Source organism: Cydia strobilella, chromosome 2, assembly GCF_947568885.1.
Source record: "Cydia strobilella chromosome 2, ilCydStro3.1, whole genome shotgun sequence".
NCBI lineage: Eukaryota > Metazoa > Arthropoda > Insecta > Lepidoptera > Tortricidae > Cydia > Cydia strobilella.
In genome coordinates, this window is record NC_086042.1 from 470413 (window position 1) to 492420 (window position 22008).

At 40.5% G+C, this 22008-nt stretch overlaps 1 protein-coding gene across 1 annotated transcript; it reads right to left on the reverse strand.

Annotated features, from left to right (window-relative positions):
- Window positions 1-572: 572 nt before the first annotated feature.
- On the reverse strand, window positions 573-17835 carry LOC134749066 (serine/arginine repetitive matrix protein 1). Its single transcript, XM_063683975.1, has 10 exons — window positions 17786-17835; window positions 16409-16507; window positions 9826-9966; window positions 9123-9723; window positions 8583-8793; window positions 7643-7707; window positions 6604-6791; window positions 5983-6119; window positions 1539-1648; window positions 573-704 (listed from the first exon to the last, which is right to left on the reverse strand). Exons 1-10 carry the CDS (start codon window positions 17833-17835, stop codon window positions 642-644), a joined length of 1665 nt encoding a protein of 554 aa, XP_063540045.1. The 3' UTR covers window positions 573-641.
- Between the last annotated feature and the right edge of the window lie 4173 nt (window positions 17836-22008).

Below are 22008 nucleotides of genomic sequence, written 5' to 3' on the forward strand. Positions count from 1 at the left end.
AATATGTGAACAGGGTCTCTATTGTTTGACATAATTATTGAAAGTCATAATGTAATGATTGTCATATTATCATTAGTCATAATTTAGTTTTTCTCAGAAACGCGTAACTTTTCAGGATTGCCATAAAACAAAAACCTAACCTAACCTAGCTATTGGATAACCCGAGGAAAATCCTGAAAAGTTAACGGTTTCAGAATTATGACCAATGACAATTATGACTTTCAATAATTATGTCAAACAAAGGGACCCCTAGAAATATATCATCTCTTAATATGGCTAATTAAGCGTTTAATCGAAATTAAACTATCATGAGACATATTTCAAAATATTTAGATCAGTACGGTACTCACTATTATTTTTAGTCGCTTTTGGCGACATGTTTCGGATTCTTCGGGAATCCTTCCTCAGGCACGAGTGTCCGCGGCGGCTGTACTTCGTGCACGAATCCGAATCCGCCAAAAGCGACTAAAAATAATGAGTGAAACCGTACTGATATAAATATTTTAAATTAAGCGTTTCTGCAATTGGGTGTTTGTAAACGCTCACTAAATACTTATAATAAAAGACGTTAGTACAGTAAACAGTGTTTAGTACAGCGGGAACTTATAACAGACGTGGTACAAGACGATAGGGTTGGCTGCTCACTTGATGGAGCAGGTGAACTGCGCGCGCAGTCGGCGGAGCGACTCTGTTGATTGCTCGCTCTGTGGAACAACATGCACAGTTTCATATACGATAAATATAATCTAAACTGTCCGTCCGGCTGATTAGGGGTCTCAGGCGATTATAGCGGGCGTTTTCTTTGGCTAAGTCTGGCGGGGCAGAGATGTAACGCCGCCAGCGTTCTCGCGTCCATGCCGGAAGGGGGTAATTTGCGAGAAGTATTTTATATTAAGTTTTTAGTTTTGAAATAAAACTATAAAAACGGATTATATCACGTATATTGAATTTATAATACATCCCGACGTTTACAGCGTTCGTGGTCAACGGGTGACTAAGGAAAAGCTACAAAGTGCAAAAATACCCACATACAAAAATAATGAACCATCATAAACTATAAACTTTAAAGCCGGTTGTACATGCAAAATCAGTTCATAATAAGGCTAGTTATACTATACAACTATTTTCAAGTCAAGAAAATGCGAATAAAGCTACGCCGGCTCCAACCCTATACCTCTGGCCCGAGAAGATTTAATTCCGAGAAGATTTTTTAGTTTTGTTTTTTGTATAAGTTTAAATTGTAGATTTAATTTTATCGAAAAAAAAACTGAATTGAGATTAACTGCTCGGACACAAGAAGGGTGATTGTTTAGATTCTGCGCTAAAAGTGATCTAGATCTACTTAGCTACTTAAATGCAAGTACTTGGTAACGCGTAAGTGGCCTCTACCGGCTCTACCTCAACCCACCAACGGAGCGGCAGCTAACGTTCACCAGGGTGCATTATAAATAGCCGTTAACCACTATACGAGTTTTCGCCCGGGAGGCGACTGGTCATGAAAATCTGTTCCTGGCCCGCGGTCTATTGAGGCAACTCACCTGCAACGTGAGCGGGGGAGCGCGGGCGGCGCGGGGGTCGCGGGGGGCGCGGCGCGGCGAGCGGCCGACGGTGGACACGGTCGGCTGGTTGTTCTCCGCGTCGCACAAGTCTGCACAGCGCACCGCACACGTCACACACACCACACACCAGCGGACCAAGCACGGTCGCATTTTTATCGCCTCGCCTGTCACCATGCCTGTTACGTTCTAACAAGTACGTAAGTGCGAAAGTGACAAGCGATAAAAATGCAACCATGCTGCCACCGCAGGACAAAACACACGAGAAGCTAACTACTCTACGGCCGTAATCACTTGGCGGTGAACAACTCGGCGGCCGTAGCCAACGTGACAAACGTATATCGACCAAGCTGGCAAACTATTATCGACCGACGCCAGTCGAAAAGTAAAATGTACTACGGGACGAACGGAAAATGACTTGATCATAATATCATTATAACATTTTAAACTTTCGCGGTTTAAACACATATTAAATCACATTTACAAACGGGTCTATCGCGAATTTATTTTGTTACCTTTATTTACCGACGTTTCAACACAGGTTTCACTGGTCGTGGTCGCGGCTAACTGACGTCCCAGCAAAATGTCAAAACAGAGATTTAAATAAATAAATAAATTCGCGATAGACCCGTTTGTAAATGTGATTTAATACATAAGATCATTTCCTATACATTATGTCAGTTTCGATTGGCGTATTCTATAATCGATTGTCACTTAGCTATTAGGCCCCTAGTGCAACATTCAGCATTACTAATACTTGATTGCTGGTGCTCACTGCTCCCTCGCACTCGCCCTTTAATAAAACAGAAATACTGCATGTTGTCCAAAATTACAAATTGGCAGAGACAAGTTAGAAAAAAGTCTCAAATTGTCAAAATACAAATTGATTGAATGTTACATCTCTGAACCCCATGTCTAATTATCTATATACTATATGCCTAATAAAATAACGTGCATCAACATTTTTTGAATCTACACACGCTAATGCATTAAGTGCTCCAAAAACGATGTAGCTCTTTCAATATTTTTTTCTCGTTAAGTAAATAATAAGAGTACCTATCAATTTGTATTTTAAGATGGCGAAGTTAAAGTACACTCAACCCAACCACACAACGGCAACGGCTTTGGACAGGGCATGATCCACTTCGGGTCGATGCGCCACAGCATCAGCAGTAAGTAAGTAATAGTTAAAGTAAGAGTACAGCAAAGAAAAAAAAACAATGTCATCTTTGTAAGATAACCAATATAACTTTTTAAATAACGATGAAGGTACATAATTATAGCAAGAGGGGCTGATGCTGTTTATTGGGGTTTGTAAATAGACCAAAAGGGGTTTCCTTGAATTGATACACCCCATCCCCACCCAGTAACAGTGAAGGCTGTTTTTCTATTGAAACTGCTCTATTTAAACTACCAAATATAGACCCCCGGTGCCATTTATTTCTTTCTGAATTAATATTTTTTCTCTAAAGGAGTAAAAATTAAAAGAAATTATCATACCGAAATACACTTTCATCAGATAAGTAGTGCTTTTTAAGCTGATTTGCATAAGCTCGTATTTTACTTTTTACACGACTGCCCAAAAAAAAGAGTGTTTTATTGTTACTTCTATTTCTTGCATTTAGTTGTGTAATAAAGCTTCGCCTATTGTAATGTGTGTATGTATGCGTGCGTAACTGTACCTACTGATGTGCAAAGGAAAAGTTTACAATTTTGCGAAAATTTTCAATTGGAATTAAGGATATTGGAAATTTCTCAAAATAGATACCTTCGAAAAAAATCTGAATTGCAAATTTATTTTTATTCCTGTGAAATTTTGCAGAAATTCCCTAATTCTTCGGAAGCTTTCCACATGTGTGTATGTAGTTGTGTATACGTACATGATTTGGGCTCGCCGGTGGACTCGGGCTTGGCCTTGGGCGCGGGGTTCCCGTTGTCGTCGCGCGCGCCCGAGCCCGAGCTGTCCCACGTGCCCGACGCCGACGCCGACGCCGACGCCGACGCCGATGCGCCTGCAACGTGGACCCGACATTTACCTTCAAACATTTTGTGAATAAGTACAATAGAATAGATTTGAATAAACATATTTTTATTCGTAAACACAAACCAAACAATTTTACATATAAAAACAAAGAAAGCCATGACGTGCCCTTGTAGTTGTGATAATATTACCTCATCAACGAGTAGTACAAGCGCCGAGTCTGTACTCAGTGCCTAATGGGAGATAGGGGCAGCCCTGACTGTCAGTGTGGTGGTTGACCTACTAGGCGTGGAGCGCGCGGGGAATGAATCCGGTTCTAACGAGAACTCCGTGGACTTCGAACTCATCCCTGTCTCCGCTTTGCTTCACCTGCTGGGCCCGAGTGACGAGTCTACCTCCAGCCAGAACTGCGAAGATACCGAGCCGGACACTACCTTTGATTTGCTCCATTAAGGGTCACCCTCTATACACGCTACCACAGGGCGGACACGCTATTCATCAAAAATCACTTGCGTTTCTATGTGTTAACGGCACGCCTGTACACGCGTCATGCGTCATAGTGTGAGTAAGTTGCTTAAAAATAGTACTGAGAGCACGCCAGAAGTCCGCCAGATTTCTGTCACGGGGCGAGGTAATTCGAGTCGGGGCGGGGCGGTGCGTGGCCGTTCTGTATCAAAAATCAAATCAAAAAATCAAAATCAAAATTATCTTTATTCAGTATTAGAAAAGACATATATATGCTTACATTTTTATACAACTACATAGTGTAGTGACCTTGGTCACTAGGCGCAGCACAGTTAAGTGACCAACCGACGTCCCTAAGTCGATAGAATAAGGTCTACAATCGGTCAGTCAACTGCACTGTCCAGTAAAGATAACTACAAAATAATATAGGTACTTTAACATTTTATGAATAAAGTAAGCTACGTCTGTTCCCCGTACTAGTATTAAACTGTATCACGGTGGAAACAGGATTCGCCATCCTCTGTTTTCAATGTGTTGACACTTGACAGTCAATAAGCAACATCATTTAATCATTTAATTTTATTAGTTAAGTTAAATATTAGCCGTACACGTGGGTCGTTTGACAAAAAAAACCGCATTCCGATGGTTAGTTGCAGTAAGAGTAAGCATGTAGTATATGCAAGAGTAACACATTATTCTTAATTTATTTAAGTATATTTAAGGTTTCATGTTAGGATCTTTTTTAATTAATATAGGCCCCTAGTGTTTTGTAAGAAATTATTTCAGTTATAGTATGTACAGATATAACTTTTTTGTTATTATTTTTATTCTATTTTATTTATTATACGTTTACAACTCTTAGATAGGGATGATTAGAATATTTTATACAATTTTAATTAGGTTTTATACCAAGTACCTACATACGTTCGACGTCAAAAATGAGACTTATATAATAACTATAATCAATACGTTATTATTTACATAATATCTATAGGTATGTGTGTGAAAAACTGACACTTATTTGAAACTTACAAGTATGTAATACATTTATTAATATGTTAAGTTGTACATATTTAGCTATAATATTTACTTAATTCTATAGGTGTGTGTGTGTGTCTATGTATGTGGGTTATATGTAAGTGTGTGTGTATGCCAATTACTCATTTTATTAAACGTTCAGTGCTGTCGTAGTTCAATAGTTTTAAGTATTCTTCTAATTTTAACTTACAAGAGTATGATGTAAGCGTTCTTAGGGTTGTAGTTTTACTAATTTTATTATAGACTGCGGGACCCAGAACCATAGTGAACCGTTTTGCAAACTTGGTACTATGATTCGGAATGGAGTATACAATATCGTTTCTTCGTCTTGAATCAAGGAAGTCCGGTGGAGTTACGTGCTGCATAAGGATCAATTGGTTAATAAATAGTTGTCTGACAGTTAGGACCGAAATTTCACTGTACAGGCTTGTAGTTGAATAAGTATATTTTTTAAAGGTCATGACTTTAAGTACAATTCTCTGCGCTCTTTCAAGTTGTAACAATGTCGTTTTGGCCGCACCGCCCCAAATATTTATGCAGTAACTTGTAATTGATTGGCACAACGCGTAGTAGATAGAAAGTATAGTATAGTTTTGTGTCACAAACATGCCGCAAAGTTTTAAATATGTAGCTCAGTTTTCGTACTCTTCCCGTAAGACTACTAATGTGTTCCTGCCAGTTGAGGTGTTTATCCACCTGAACTCCCAAGTACCTAATAGATGGCGTATGATAATACTATTACTTATTCTGTGACGCTACACAGATACTGACTGTCAGTGCGGCAGCTGAGCGACCGGCTACGCGAGGAGTGTGCGGCTGATGAATCCAGCTCCTGTGAGGGCAACGAGGATACGGAGTTACCGAGCCTACCCTTGACTCTGTCTTACTTCACTCGCTACTCAACTGAGGGTCACCCTGTACCCATTACACTCAGATACTGACTGTCAGTGCGGCGGCTGAGCGACAGGCTGAGCGAGGAGTGTGCGACCGATGTATCCAACTCTAACGAGGAGTGCGATGATACAGAGCCTATGCTTTGGCTCTGTCTTACTTCGCTCGCTACTGAACTGAGGGTCACCCTGTACCCATTACACTCAGATACTAACTGTCAGTGCGGCAGCTGAATCCAGCTGTAAGGGCTACGAGGAGACGAAGTTACCGAGCCTACCTTTGACTCTGTCTTACTTCACTCGCTACTCAACTGAGGGTCACCCTGTACCCATTACACTCAGATACTGACTGTCAGTGCGGCGGCTGAGCGACAGGCTGAGCGAGGAGTGTGCGACCGATGTATCCAACTCTAACGAGGAGTGCGATGATACAGAGCCTATGCTTTGGCTCTGTCTTACTTCGCTCGCTACTGAACTGAGGGTCACCCTGTACCCATTACACTCAGATACTGACTGTCAGTGCGGCGGCTGAGCGACAGCCTGGGCGAGGAGTGTGCGACCGATGTATCCAACTCTAACGAGGAGCGCGATGATACAGAGCCTAGCTTTGGCTCTGTCTTACTTCGCTCGCTACTCAACTGAGGGTCAACCTGTACCCATTACACTCAGATACTGACTGTCAGTGCGGCGGCTGAGCGACAGGCTGGGCGAGGAGTGTGCGGCAGAAGAATCCAACTCTAATGAGGACTGCGAAGAAACTGAGCCTAGGCCAGGTTCTGCCTCGCTTCGCTCGCTGCTGCCCGCGCTGCCGGGCCGAGGGTCTGAGCACGACAGCGAGTCTGCCTCCTGCTCCATCACCTCCTGTAAGAGTAAACAGGCATGCATAGGGTAGTGTTGCTCTTCTGGACATAACCTAAAGTTCTAAACAGAACAGAGCTCGGAGAAAGAACTTGTGTTGGCACGTGGGTGGAGATCGAAGGAGTCAGGCAGGAGTCGGAGAGAAAACAGCGTGTATATCGAATGGTGTCTATTCGTAAAGTAAGAGTACAATTTTATTATTACTAATTTAAACCTAGATATTGATTAAGGCGCCACCTATGGGCCTTCTCTTAAACTACATACCCTAGTGGGTGCGTAGAATATAAGTCATCGAGGGTTCAATATAGAGTAGAGAGTGTCCCATAGATGGCGCTTGTTAACGAGAGTCAAAGATAGATATAACTCCGTAATAGATGGATACAGTCTAAGGAAAAAACGTGCCTCGAAAATCACGAAAATTTGATTCTCGATCAGATGGCGCCACTAGTTTTGGCCTGCACTCGTATAGATGGCGTTGACTGTTTCGTTTGTTATTTATAATTTTAACGCATACCAGTGAAAGAACATGGGTCAAAATCATATAAAAATAATTAATACAAATAAAAAAATCATTTATCCATATTTAAATACATTTTATCGTATTTTTATAAATATTTATTTTTAGTTTTAAAGTGTGTCAACAGATGGCAGTGAATTTACTGGGGTTACAAAATTTACTATGACAGTACCGCTCTAGTATAAGTTTCTCTATGCGAGAGTTGACAACTTGTTAGACACTCGCCATAACTTTTAATTTATCATCATTAAACCAGTTTCCGATTCTTTGTTCTGTTCAAAATTTGATGGATTAAAAAATATATAATCAAATAAAAGTAAGAGTGTAAAATACTTACATGTGGTAAAAGACCTTGTGGCGCAGGCGAGGACGCTCCAGAGTTGGCACCACTGGACACACCTCCTGTAACCATCAATGCATATTATACAATACCAAAACCACAAGAATCTTTGTCAGTCTGTATTATTATTATTATTACAGAAAACTTATATAGCATAACAGTTATAAACTAAGGCACTGTGCAATTCAAAATATAATTAAAGAAATAAAAAACATTCAACTTCGATCCATTACCTCACAATACTATGCAGTTTCCTGGTGCTATTACACTCAGAGAACCTTATATTCTTTCAGTATTACACAAATCTCTCGGTCCATTACTGATTTGAGTACCTAATCATCACTCAGGTACTCAAATCAGTATAATTTATACAGTGTTTTTTTTCAGTCCGTTAATTTCAAGGGTGTATTCTTCAGCTTAAATTAAGTAACTTTCTCAAACCGCGGTATTTTAAATTGGGTCGATTTTGAAGATAATCAATGATTTATTTTGATATGTCATAGTTTTCAATGGGTATTGCATTTAAATATCATGTCCATGTTACAACAACGCTATTAATTAGTCTTTACGAAATATATAAAAAAAAAATATCATCATCATCATATTAGCCAGAGGACGTCCACTGCTGGACATAGGCCTCCCCCAAAGAGTGCCAAAATGACCGGTCTTGCGCCACCCGCATTCAGCGGACTCCCGCGATCTTTACCCGGTCATCAGTCCACCTTGTGGGAAAAAAAAATATATAACTGAAAAATAACAATGCCATTCGGTTTTCTTAAATGTACTTATTAGCATACCCCGAAGTTAACGGAATTGAAAAGAAAAACACCGAGTACATTACATAATCGATCGAATTTTTTGATCTACTTCTTCCTTTACATTCTTACCAATGTGTTAAATAGGGAACCAGAGGACAGAGCCCATTAGCAGTGTTTACCTAAGTCAGGGGAGCGGCTAGCTTTGGAACGCTGGTGCCGAGTCCTCGGTGGTGAGGTTTTGTCGCTGGTTCTCGGGCTCTGCTGCGCCAGCTTCTGTTGAAGCAACGGGTAGAAGCCGCGGGCTGTGGCATTGCGCGGCTCGTATTGAAGGATCAGCCGGCAGTACTTCAGCGCTTCGGCGTATTGACGACGCATTATCGCTGATAGGAACTGTGAAATAGATAAACCAAGGTATGGAACATCTGGAAAACGCGCTTTTGTTTGTTTCACCAAACGTTTTTAATCGGGAAAATTTATTGTGAAGATCGTTGATAGAAAACGCCAATAAAAAGTGAATTAATGTATGGAAATGAATCACGTGACTTTTCGTTGTTCTGTCATCTTGATACATTTTTTTTCTTGGCTAAGGAAAATAGACAGGTATATTCAAAAACTAGCCACTGTCATAAGTCGGTCGTAGTTTCTGCAAGTCGTAAGTCAATGAAGGTAGTGAGCATTCAGCCAAAATGTAAACATTGCAATCAAATGAATGCACTCACCTCAGCAAGAAACTCACTGGGCGCCGACTGCGGATCATTCCCCTCCGAGCAGTCCTCAGGACTAGTGGAATGCCTCGGCGTGGCCTCCATGTTGCCTCGCGCAGACTGCTGTATCACGCGTCCGCCCGTCGGCGTCGAGTCCCGCGATCCCAGCTCCCGGGCACGGAAGTGCTGACTGGTGGGACGGTAGCGCAGGCTCGGATCGCTCGGGTTCCCGTCGCCCGCCGCCGCTGGCAACTTTACGATAAGCTTCCGAAGTTGAGACGGTGACGGTGGCCTTTGACGGATCCGACTGCGCTTTTTTAGGACAGGTTGCGAACCAGGTAGCGTAGGCACTGATGCTTCCGCTTCCGACTTATCAGACCGCCAGATCCCGTTGAGGCGGAGCGCGACGCGGGATGCTGTCTCTAGCTTCCCCTGTACGGGGGGGTGCCAGACGGTGCGTGGTTTAGCTGGGGGTGGGGGTGGTTTCGGCGGCGCGGGTCGGTACAGACGCGAGTTTGGTACGGGGCGCCGAAATGTTATGCTCTTGCGGCTACGTTGGCCGCATTTTTTGCGCTTTTGCTTAGTTTGGACTTGACGTTTCTGCGGACCCGGGTACCTGAGGAAATAAGATGGGTCTTAAAGAACGGATGTAAACATTGATGAAGCTCTTTGCAAGGTTCTATGAGATGAGTATTAAGAAAGAAGTCAGTAGACTCACAGGCGAGGATTGGGCGTGTACGCGCGGGGGGCGCGCGGTGCAGCAGCACCCGCTACGCTGCGCGCGGCACGGACTTTGCGTGGAGCCCCGAGGTCGATCACGTCCTCTTCCTCGTCCTCCGACTTTACTGTCACGCGCCACCTGTTTTACAGAATATCGAAAATTTACGTGTGTTTTACGTCGGGATAAATTCAATATACGCTATATAATTCGTTTTCATAGTTTTATTTCATGAGTAAACTATCGCGGTAACCGAAGACAATATCGAAAGATTATTGTTCATTAATTTATACAACCTATCTGGATGGAATTGTATCTATCTATGTATAATAAGCTGCAAAGATAACTAACCCCCCTCCCTGCAAACAAGTTTCTATGCAGGAGAGATCAGTTATTTCTGCAGCTTACTCATATTAATATGTTATCGGCATTGAATTGGTTAATCATGCTCTCAATCATAGTCTCATAAAATCTAAGTCAAGGTCCATAAATTACACTTGTGGCTCCACGGACATGTAAAAACCTTAGCCCCTAGAATTGAACCGCCGCCGCGGCGGGCGCGCTGCCAGCGTCTGCCTACTCGCCATATATATTAACAACTGACTTTTATGTGCAATTTTTTCTTCGACTTCACCCCTGCACCAGTCCGCAATCATGTTTAAATTAGTATAATAAATCTATCGGATTAATGTCTGTGAAAATTAAAGCATAATCTTCGGAAGAATTAAAATAGGGCCAAGTGCGAGTCGGACTCACGCACGAAGGGTTTCGTACCATTACGCATAAGACGGCAAAAAAATCACATTTGTTGTATGGGAGCCCCACTAAAATATTTATTTTATTCTGTCTTTAGTATTTGTTATATCACGGTTCATGAGATATAGCCTGGTGAGAGACAGACGGACAGACGGACAGTGGAGTCTTAGTAATAGGATCCCGTTTTTACCCTTTGGGTACGGAATCCTAAAAAGTTAACCACCGCTTACAAACACTTCTCCATACAAACGTAGGCCGCATTTTCTCTATGAAAATTACCATTAAAGAAAATAATGTTACATACGTTTTTATTATAAAGCGGTCGTCCACTATCATTTTAACGTGATATTAAGAGGCCGTAGTCGATTTTGGAGCAAAAATTTAAAATTAATAGATTTAGTCGTTGAAATTATACACGTTTTGTTACGTAATATCTAAATAACAAGTATTGGTTTCTATTAACACGTTTTCTCATCTTGCCTTTTAATAATGAGGTCGCGAGCGTGCGTCACCGGTAATATATGAAGAGAAGGGGCAGTTTTTAAAAATTCATCAAAAAATTATGGTGGTAAATTATACAAATTGATATATAAGAATAGTTTCAGCAAATGTTGTAGATTGTTCAAGTATCCAAATTACGTTGAAATTAAGTCGATTTTACTTGTTTTGGAGTCATTTCTGGAGAAAATTGAATTCGTTTAACTCTCATTTCCTCGAACTCTAAGTCATATAACAAAAATGTAATCTGATAAAGGTCAAGTACAGAATATGTGTAATACAAATTTACCATTTTTAGCAGTCCAAACTTTACGAAATTTAGAAATAAGAGCGACAAAATCAGTGCTTTACGCGCGTTTACCTAAACGTCCTTCAGAAAAAAAAATCATTACTAATTTAGTGAGTCTGTTTTAAAAAAAATGATCTGATAAAAGGGAAGATAAGAAGACGTGCTAATAGAAACCAGTACTTGTTAATTCAATTTTGTAACAAAAGGTGTACAATTTCATCGACTAAATCTATCAATTTTACATTTTTTCGACTAAAATCGACACCGGCCTCTTAAAACAAGATCAATATAAAGATGAAACCTTCTGGCCCACCTATCCCTTGTTTCAGTTTGTAGGTCCGTAGTAAAGAATACAATTTATTCACGCCGCTGTGCTGTCTATTTTCCATCACATTAGAACTCGGAGGCCAGAAGCAACCCGACAACCGATTTATTATGCTGCCACGTTTGTATGCAGCTCGGTAAACGTATTACTGCACAGTGTATCAAAGATAATCACCCTGTTGGAAATTGTCGTAGCCGTAGAAATAACGCTTATTATACTTAAAGAAAGAAGGTTTATAGTAGATTAGATTAGGTGATTTATTTAATGACAGACAATGAGGGCTATCGTTTTTTTGCTCACCAGTTGGCGCCTCTGTTGATGGTGGTCCAAAAGACTAAAGAACAGCTGTCAGTCATTGAAATGACAAGTGACATTTGACATTTCGAACTATGGAAAAGACCACCATCTACAGCGCCCCTAGCGGCGAATTCATACGCGTTAGCCCTCATTACATTATAAGTTCGGTGGCATTAATGTCAAAAATATTAGAATTTCTATCATGATCGTCAAAATAAAAATGAAAATAACAACAATACTAATGAAATAAAATTATAGCTCCAATAAGGATTGTAGCATGTTCTTATATTTAATGACTGTTTTGTTATTTATTAATTTGCTACTTTATAGTTATAGCTAATTTAATTTAATTTGTAGTTTTAGAATTAAGATATATTGCGTTGGATCTCGGCAGATTGTGATGGACTTTTGTATATACTAACACCTTTTGTACTCAGTTTCATGAAATAAAAAATTATGAATTATGAATTAAGTGTTTGCTCAGGAGTGCGCCTACTCAGTAATAAATAATAATCATTTAATATATCTGACATGACGCGATGAACAGGCACCGGTGCAGGCAGATGATAAAAAAACCGGACAATTGCGAGTCGGACTCGCGCACCGAGGGTTCCGTACTTTTTAGTATTTGTTGTTATAGCCGAGCGGCAACAGAAATAAATCTGTGAAAATTTCAACTGTCTAGCTATCACGGTTCATGAGATACAGCCTGGTGACAGAGACAGACGGACGGACAGACGGACAGCGGAGTCTTAGTAATAGGGTCCAATTTTTACCCTTTGGGTACGGAACCCTAAAAACCGGCCAAGTACGAGTCGGACTCGCGCACTAAGGGTTCCGTACCATTACGCAAAAAACGGCAAAAAAATCACGTTTGTTGTTAAATTAAATATTTATTTTATTCTGTGTTTAATATTTGTTATTCTAGCGGCAACAGAAATACATCATCTGTGAAAATTTCAACTGTCTAAGCTATCACGGTTCATGAGATACAGTCCGATGCCAGACGGACAGACAGACAGCGGAGTCTTAGTAATAGGGTCCCGTTTTTACCCTTTGGGTACGGAACCCTAAAAACTAGCTGTGGAGCATCCACATCCACCGATGACCATGATCCTCACTTCCTCAGTCATGAGGCAGCGACCACCGAGAGAGAATAGATATATAATTCAAAAATGCTGTCGCAAGCCAGAGAAGATGCATAGAAGATGTACCAACAGTCTGAGGGCCTTACCACACTTACGTACTAATTTACAAGTGCGACAGAGAGGCAATACGTCGAACGTGGTTCGCGGTAGACCCTCTGGTCACTATCGCAGGGCCTGACTACAGGTCCGGCAGCGGAAGTGTATTTCTAATACAATCATGATAAATAAAACGATATAAAAACCGGACAAGTGCAAGTCGGACTCGCCCACCGAGGGTTCCGTACTTTTTAGTTTTTGTTGTTATAGCGGCAACAGAAATACATCATCTGTGAAAATTTTAACCGTCTAGCTATCAAGGTTGATGAGATACAGCCTGGTGACAGACAGACAGCCGGACAGACGGACAGATGGACAGACGGACAGCGGAGTCTTAGTAATAGGGTCCCGTTTTTGGTGCGAAGCATCCACATCCACCGATGACCATGATCCTCACTTCCTCAGTCATGAGGTAGCGACCACCGAGAGAGAATATATAATTCAAGAATGCTGTCGCAAGCCAGAGAAGATGCATAGAAGATGGACCAACAATCTGAGGGCTTACCGCGAACCACGTTCAACGTGTTGCCTCTCTGTCGCACTTGTAAATTCGTACGTAAGTGTGACAGGCGGGCAACACGTCTAACGTTGGTTCGCGGTAGACCCTCTGGCTGGTCACTATCGCAGGACCTGTGTCCAGCAGCGGATGTGTCTTTCTAATACAATCATGATAAATAAAACGGTATATAAAAAAGTATACACAAAAGCCATTTAGGTCGGTACTAAACAGAATCTACTCGTACATTGCGCCAGCCTCAATGCGGCCGCTTCGCCACTTCACAGTTTGCAACTATCAACAAGTTTTGCCCGCGAGTCCGCCACAGACGACCTACATTTCTCTGCACTGGTTATTCTAGGATTGAAGCTCTGGCGTCTGTAGGACTAACGAGCCTATTGTACACAGAACCAACTGATCATAATGCAAATAATATTCCGTTCTCAGTTGTGATTACAAGACAAATTGTTGTGTGCATGACCTGAGTTAGTTTATGCATAGAGTAACTTATACTAGAGCGGTACTGTCATAGTAAATTTTGTAACCCCAGTAAATTCACTGCCATCTGTCGACACACTTTAAAACTAAAAATGAAGTATTATAAAAATACGATAGAATGTATTTAAATATAGATAAATGATTCTTTTTATTTGAATTAATTATTTTTATGATTTTTACCCATGTTCTTTCACTGATATGCGTTAAAATTGTTAAATAACAAACGAAACCGTCAACGCCATCAATACGACTGTAGGCCAAAACTAGTAGCGCCCTCTGAACGAGAATCAAATTTTCTTGATTTTCGAGGCACGTTTTTTCCTTAGACTGTATCCATCTATTACGGAGTTATATCTATCTTTGGTTTATGTTACAGTTTTGCGAATTCCCTCGCAGTAAACGCAGTGTTTTTCATGGTGTGGTGATAGTTAACGATAATGCTACGAGTACGCCGTAGCGCCGTAGCGCCGTAGCACGTCGTAGCGCGTAGCATACAATATTGTTTTGAAACACTTAAAACTTGTCGTTACTGTTTGAATCGCATGTGAGCCACAGAGGCCAGTTCGAATGTACATTAGAATGATATTTATAGTACATTGTGCAACGTGGGGAGTAAGTGAAATAATGTACGAGAGTCTTTATATTCACGACCGCGGCAGGCTGGAGTGAATTAAAAACTCGAGTAACAATATTCTTACCTCCGGAGTTACACACAATGTTTTTCATCACACTTTGCGAAGTAAAAACGAATTTTTAAGCGAAATCATTCTTAAATACGGTGACATTTCAAACATTCGTCCGCCATTTTGAATTGTTTTGGCAGTTTAGGCATCGAAGGCACAGACCCATCGGTATTCAGCCACAATTGAAAATTGTGTAAAAATATTTAAAAATTAAATATTTTAAAGCATAAACAAAAAAATAATAATTTATAAACGTCAGTATTTCTAAAATAAAACTCTTTTATACCTACTTAGTTCGTATGATTGTGACTCATGCGTGAGTTATAGCTTTTTTTTCAGAATCCATATCCCGCGGGAACAATATAGCTAGGCCTTTGTCCTTCAGCCTTCAGTACACCTGCATGAAATAAGATCTTTTTCGAGCAAGTGTGATGCAAACTCATATTATATAGTTACACGTCTCACCCGCGCCAATGCATGTACGGCCACTTTTTTTTACTGTGATAGTCAGCAAACGAGCAGACGAGCTGCCTGATGGGAAGCGGTCATCGTCGCCCATGAACATAAGCAACATCACAGGAGCCACTTAAGCATTGCCGACCCTTGAGAACCCTAAATACCCGCTTCTTGAAGAAGCCCATGTCGCATGTCAACTTTGCCGGCCTCCAAGGTTACAATCGCTATCGCTTCGCCATCGAATCGCTTTGTGTCTCTCTATCACTCTTCCATATTAGCATAGAGTAACTTATACTAGAGCGGTACTGTCAAAGTAAATTTTGTAACCCCAGTAAATTCACTGCCATCTGTCGACACACTTTAAAACTAAAAATGAAGATTTATAAAAATACGATAAAATGTATTTAAATATGGATAAATGATTTTTTTTATTTGCATTAATTATTTTTATGATTTTGATCCACGTTCTTTCACTGATATGCGTTAAAATTGTTAAATAACAGACGAAACCGTCAACGCCATCTATACGACAGTAGGCCAAAGCTAGTAGCGCCCTCTGAACGAGAATCAAATTTTCTTGATTTTCGAGGCACGTTTTTTCCTTAGACTGTATCCATCTATTACGGAGTTATATCTATCTTTGATATTAGTGTGACAGTGACAGTTGCGTTTCGTTCGCTACGTTAGCGATTGGCATGTTGTCTACGGGACCAGGACACTTTTATGTGTCTACAGGTACAGCAAAACTACTGAGTCATAAAAAAAATTAAATAAATAACTACTTACAAGAACTGTAATAGATGTCATATAATATATTAAAGAAAAAGTGACGAAGCCCTCCAACATCTCTTCTCATTTCTTTTTCTTTAATATATGACATCTATTACAGTTTTTAATTTATATATAGTAGTGTGACTACTTAAAAAACACGAATCAAAATATTTAATAAAATAATTTGATTTGTTCCCAAACTTGTTAACTACTTACAAGGTTTTTTTACTGTTAGATTACATACAAAGTTAACCAGCCAGGTGTACTCACAGATCAGTCCGTTTCGGACGGCCCGCTAGGTCAGCGGAGTGGAGTCGCAAGGGATACTTCAGGCGTTGCGGCCCGCTTCGCGGCGTCCCCGGCTGGCTCCTGAACACACAAGTTTCAGGGCTTTCAAAAGGATACCTTTTCAATTTTAACCGAAAAGAGGAGTGTTACGAGTATACGTTTGACGCCAATATCTGTGTGTCTCTATGTGGCATCGTATCTCTTAAACGGATGGACAGAATCAGATATCAATACGGTTTTTTTACGAGAAAGCATAGAGAAATAAGTAAGCAGAGCGTGCTCACTCCATACATACATCAGTTTTGTTACCAAAACGACTATTATTTTCGTAGTGGACATCTAGCGTCAAGATAAGATAATAAGATAAGATAAGATAATCTTTATTAGTAGCATACTGATACACGTCAAATACAATTTTGTACAATAAACATACAAATTTCACATTACAGAGTACATAAGTACAAAATATACACAGCATAGTAATGTCAGTTTTTTTTAATAGATAGTGAAAAGAGGAAGAGGGAGTGTCAAGAGGAAGGTTTATATGTACCATACATCAGCATTGCCCCCAGTGCGAAGCCGGGGTGAGTCGCTAGTCCATACTTCCATACTAATATTATAAATGCGAAAGTCTGTCTGTCTGTCTGTCTTTCTGTCTGTGTGTTCCCTCTTCACGCTTAAACCGTTTAATCGATTTAGATGAAATTTGGCATAGAGATAAGTTGAGTCCCTGAGATATAGGATAGTTTATATCCCGAAAATCATCCCTTAAGAAAGTAAAAAGCGGGGTGGAATTTAGATACTTAACGAAGTGCCTGCTAATTTGTGTGCATAATATGCTCAAATTTAGATTGCTATGAGAATTTTGCCAGGCGCTATTCTTACTCTAGCTGCGGTTACTAAGTCCACGCAGACGAAGTCGCGGGCAAACGCTAGTATATAATAATTGTTTTCTCGCTGCCAGTCGGATAACTGCCTAGGCGGGGTTAAATTGAAGTTGCTGTTCGAATATTGATTACTTCCGAAAGCTGTTAGAAGGACTCGATTGAAGCGTTGACCCAATGACATTCTCGGTCTGATCACAAAGGCAGATGGGTTCGTTGGTTAACGCCAAAGTTAGGAGTGTGCCTAAACTATATGTACGTGAACAGGACTCAAAAGGTCAGCCTTCTGTAGAAGGAAATTGAGTCTCTATACTCTCTACAGAAAACTTGAGTTGTGAAAATGTGACACAACTCATGTTGGAAAGGCCGGTTTTAGCATGACTGGAAAAATGTCATCAAAAATCTAACTAGTGACCTCTGACCTCGCTCATAATCCGATATGGTTGATAACTTGATAAGAGAGTGAAAGCAGTACATTGGTGCATAGCGTGCTGTGTGGCCGTTAGCAGCCGGAACTGCAGGCATCATGTCTTTGCTGACACGACATGTACTACCAGCAATAAAGTTTACAAATAAAATTTTGCGATAACCAGGGACCGGCCCGCTATCCCTTATCGGGGTTTTATAAGGGTATTGCATAAGGGTTAACTCACCATACCCTTTGCCAGACGAAACCCTTTGTTTTGGTTTTAAAAACCCTTATATAAAGCTACCACATTTGAGTAATCGGTAGCCCAAATACCCTTACAAAACCCTTATCATCCGCTCACCAACACCTTGCATATTGCTTATAAGGGTTAGCCTTATAAAGGGCTTTTAGCATGTAAGCGTGCTAATTTAAGTCGTCTACATTGTTCATAAAGCACACATTACTTCGAATCCGAGCGATCGTCGGCGGCGACGGCGGCGTTCTTTGACTAGGCAAGTATTTTGTTTCCTTTTCATACACTACCGTAGATATATACTAATCCTGTCTCTTTCACGCAAAGGGAAACCTTTATAAAAAGCGCTTAAAGATAAGGGTAACCCTTATTAAGTGCTAGCCTTATTTTTGGTTAGAAGGGTTTTATCGCGGAAAGGGTTGTCCGGTCCTTGGCGATAACACTGTGGTTATATTTGGTTATTTCCGTTTCCGGGAACCGAATTAATTAACTAAGTAGTAATTACTACATTTTACGAGAGTTTAACGTGCTCATTTAATTCCAGAGTTGCCTTCGTGACTTTAACCACAACACAGCGGGGCTAATGATACTTTAGGATTATTTTAAAACACATATTAAATCACATTTAGAAACGGGTCTATCGCGAATTTATTTTGTTACCTTTATTTACCGACGTTTCGACACAGGTTTCACTGGTCGTGGTCGCGGCTAACTGACGTCCCAGCAAAACATTAAATTCATTAACATTATTTTAAAACATTTCTAACTTACGATAAACCCTTAATTGCATGATTATTTTTCTGTTTAAAAAAAACTTAATGGCGTAATAAACACGAGAAAATTTAAAAAAACCGGCCAAGTGCCAGTCGGACTCGCGCACGAAGGGTTCCGTACCATTACGCAAAAAACGGCAAAAAAAAATCACGTTTGTTGTATGGGAGCCCCACTTAAATATTTGTTTTATTCTGTTTTTAGTATTTGTTGTCATAGCGGCAACAGAAATAAATCATCTGTGAAAATTTCAACTGTCTAGCACTCACGGTTCATAAGATACAGCCTGGTGACAGACAGACGGACAGCGGAGACTTAGTAATAGGCTCCCGTTTTTACCCTTTGGGTACGGAACCCTAAAAACAAATTTATAGCTATTTTTAGGTGAAATTTTCATTAATAATCATATGGGGGATACAGCATAGTGACAGACAGACAGTGGAGTCTTAGAATAGGGTCCCGTTTTTACTCTTTGGGTCCGTACCCATGGTTAAAGCATCTTATATAGTTATTAGGGTTCCGTAACCCTAATAATTTATATAAGATACCTTAACCAAACGGATTACTGGGCCTTCTTGTATACTGGCACAGTGACAAGTGACCGAAGTTCAGAGTGACCCAGAATTTAGTTCACGGTTAAATGTACCTCGTCTTAACTGCTTGAGGCCTGTAGGTACGTCACCAACCCGGATATTACAGAGGCAAGGTGCAAAGTGCCATTAAACACGTTTCCCATTACCGGCAGCAAATTAACCTGCAGCTGTCCGACCAGCGGGGAGAAAGCGACTAGCGATCGAATATTTTCAAATGGGCTTAATGTACCTCTTAACTACCTAACGCCTTTAAATAAGTACCTACGTTACCATCCCGAAAGGCGAAGTGCAAACTGCCATTAAACACGTTTCCCATTACCGTCAGCAAATTAACCTGCAGCTGCCCGACCAGCGGGGAGAAAGCGACTAGCGATCGAATATTTTCAAATGCCTTTAAATAAGTACCTACGTTATCCCGGATATTACAAAGGCGAAATGCAAACTGCCATTAAACATGTTTTCCATTACTGGGCGCAAATTAACCTGCGGGATCGAAGCAGCTGCCCGACCAGCGGAGAGAAAGCGACTAGCGACTTAGCGTTCTCACATTTATCATATAGGTAGGTTAACATACTCGTATGTACCTATGGAATAGATCATGGATTTTGGAACACAGTAGTTAAATTAGCCTTACAGCTGTGGCAGTATTTATCGTACCAGAAAATTGCCAAGCGTTAAAAAAAGGGCCAGATAAGTAGAACTCCATCGCTGCCTTACAAAAAGCTACAACAGTATCCATTTAATACCCCTTTTATTGCGTTTTTTCATTTGAATAGCGCCGCTCATCCGCAAGGAAGCCAGCGTTTTCGGGTAGGAAAATGTCTGCGGTTTAATTGCCAAGAATGGATATAAATTTGGTAATTACATGGTAAAATGTAGACACATTTTTTGAGAATTATATTATAGGTGTTTAGGATTCCGTACCCAAAGGGTAAAAACGAGACCCTATTACCAAGACTCCGCCTGTCTGTCTGTCTGTCCGTCTGTCTGTCACCAGGCTGTATCTCATGAACCGTGATAGCTAGACAGTTAATATTTTTACAGATGATGTATTTCTGTTGCCGCTATAACAACAAATACTAAAAATTACGGAACCGACTCGCAGTAGTCCGGTTTTTCTGGTTTAGAACGGGCACTAAAAATGTCGCGGGAACGACGACCCACTCACCACCTACACGTACTGGCTCGAAGCCCAGGAGCGTTACTTTCCCGTCCCAGCGGAAGTACAGAGATCGAACACAATACCTACACAATTCAATGGTCAAATGTCTTAAAAGCGAACCAGAAGGGTCGAAGGCCCGACAGTGAAGGACAAGGCCTGCGAATGCCGAAAGCTGGGTATTAGTAATATTTAAGTAAGGAACTAACTGTAGTCGATAGGTTAAACAACAGTTGTGGTCCTTGCATTATTCCTTTACCATTCTAACATGACGCTAAGCCTTGTAAACCAGTGTCAGCTTTTACTTCGAGCACGGATAAAAACAGCCAAGGCTGTAAAAGCACGCGATGTACTCGTCAACGTGTCGCAGTGCACTGCATGATTGTGTTGCACTAATCACTGCATTTATGTCCTAAAGCCGTGCATGTCACAGTCAAGGATGAATTATATCCAAATCACATTCAGAGTGTACTCATTTCGTGCATCTAAGCATAACAGGAAATTACTTCGCGCACGAATACCGTTGAAGCAAATATTGGGTCAATGGTCTCTTATAACGCCTTGATACGAGTAAGGACGCCATTAAATGTAGGTACCGGAAAACACATATGTTATCGGGATACGTTCTACGACGTAGCGCTAAGACCGCGCTACGATCCTAGTGGTGAGTAAGTTTAATAAAAAGTTCAATTCTCATGCATGAAAAAGCCGATACAATACAACACGGCTGCGCAGGAAGCTGTGAACGAATGTAACGTGGTGGAAATAAGCCCGATAACTCGACCTCGGTACCGTCACGTCGAGCACGACGTAACATAATTAAATTGTAAAAACTAACACAGCTGTTCTAAAAGTTTCAAATACTAGTGCGCAAGGCAACGCCAAATTGAGCATTCCTCGATTTTGTTTTGTCCCGTATAAACGCGAATTTTATGAAGATTAGCAAAAAAATTGCTCAGACTGCCTTAAAGCGTGAATAATAAAATTACACGAAATAAAATATGTTTGTACGGGACAGTCCATGGAATGCTTAAAAGGAGTCCACAGTGCATAAAACATACATACAACATACATTAAACGCACATGTAGGTTGTATAATGAAAAGTGCCAAAACGTGGACATATTTAGCAGCTCATTGAGATTGTTTAAGAAATTAGCTTATTCGTCTTTGAAATAAAAATACCCGATTGTAAATTTAAGATTTCATCATATATCTCGTCACACATGTGGCGCGGCATGAAGTGGTAGAAATTAAATAAAATTAAACAAAAAAAAAAAAAAACTTCGTACTAAATTATTGCCATCTTCTTCTTATTAATTTTCTGCAATTTCTTGTCGGACTATATGTACAATATGCATGTATTGTTTGTCATTTGTACTTAGTAATAAGTTTTTATTAATAGTCGTTTACATATAGGAAACTATAGGTCTATTGCCAGAAAAATGTTACTTTAAATACTCATCTGTTTTATAAGACTGTTTGTTTCTTAAAAAAAAAAAAAAAAAACAATGT

What these genes read in the sequence shown, in the direction of transcription:
- LOC134749066 (XM_063683975.1), bottom strand. Translation starts at nt 17,835, where the DNA reads ATGCCTGCAGTTCCGGCTGCTAACGGCCACACAGCACGCTATGCACCA. An exon ending in CCAGTGAGTTTCTTGCTGAG is followed by an intron (nt 8,794 to 9,122) that starts GTGAGTGCATTC and finishes TCTATTTCACAG; the next exon opens with TTCCTATCAGCGATAATGCG. An exon ending in TAGCCGCTCCCCTGACTTAG is followed by an intron (nt 7,708 to 8,582) that starts GTAAACACTGCT and finishes TGATGGTTACAG; the next exon opens with GAGGTGTGTCCAGTGGTGCC.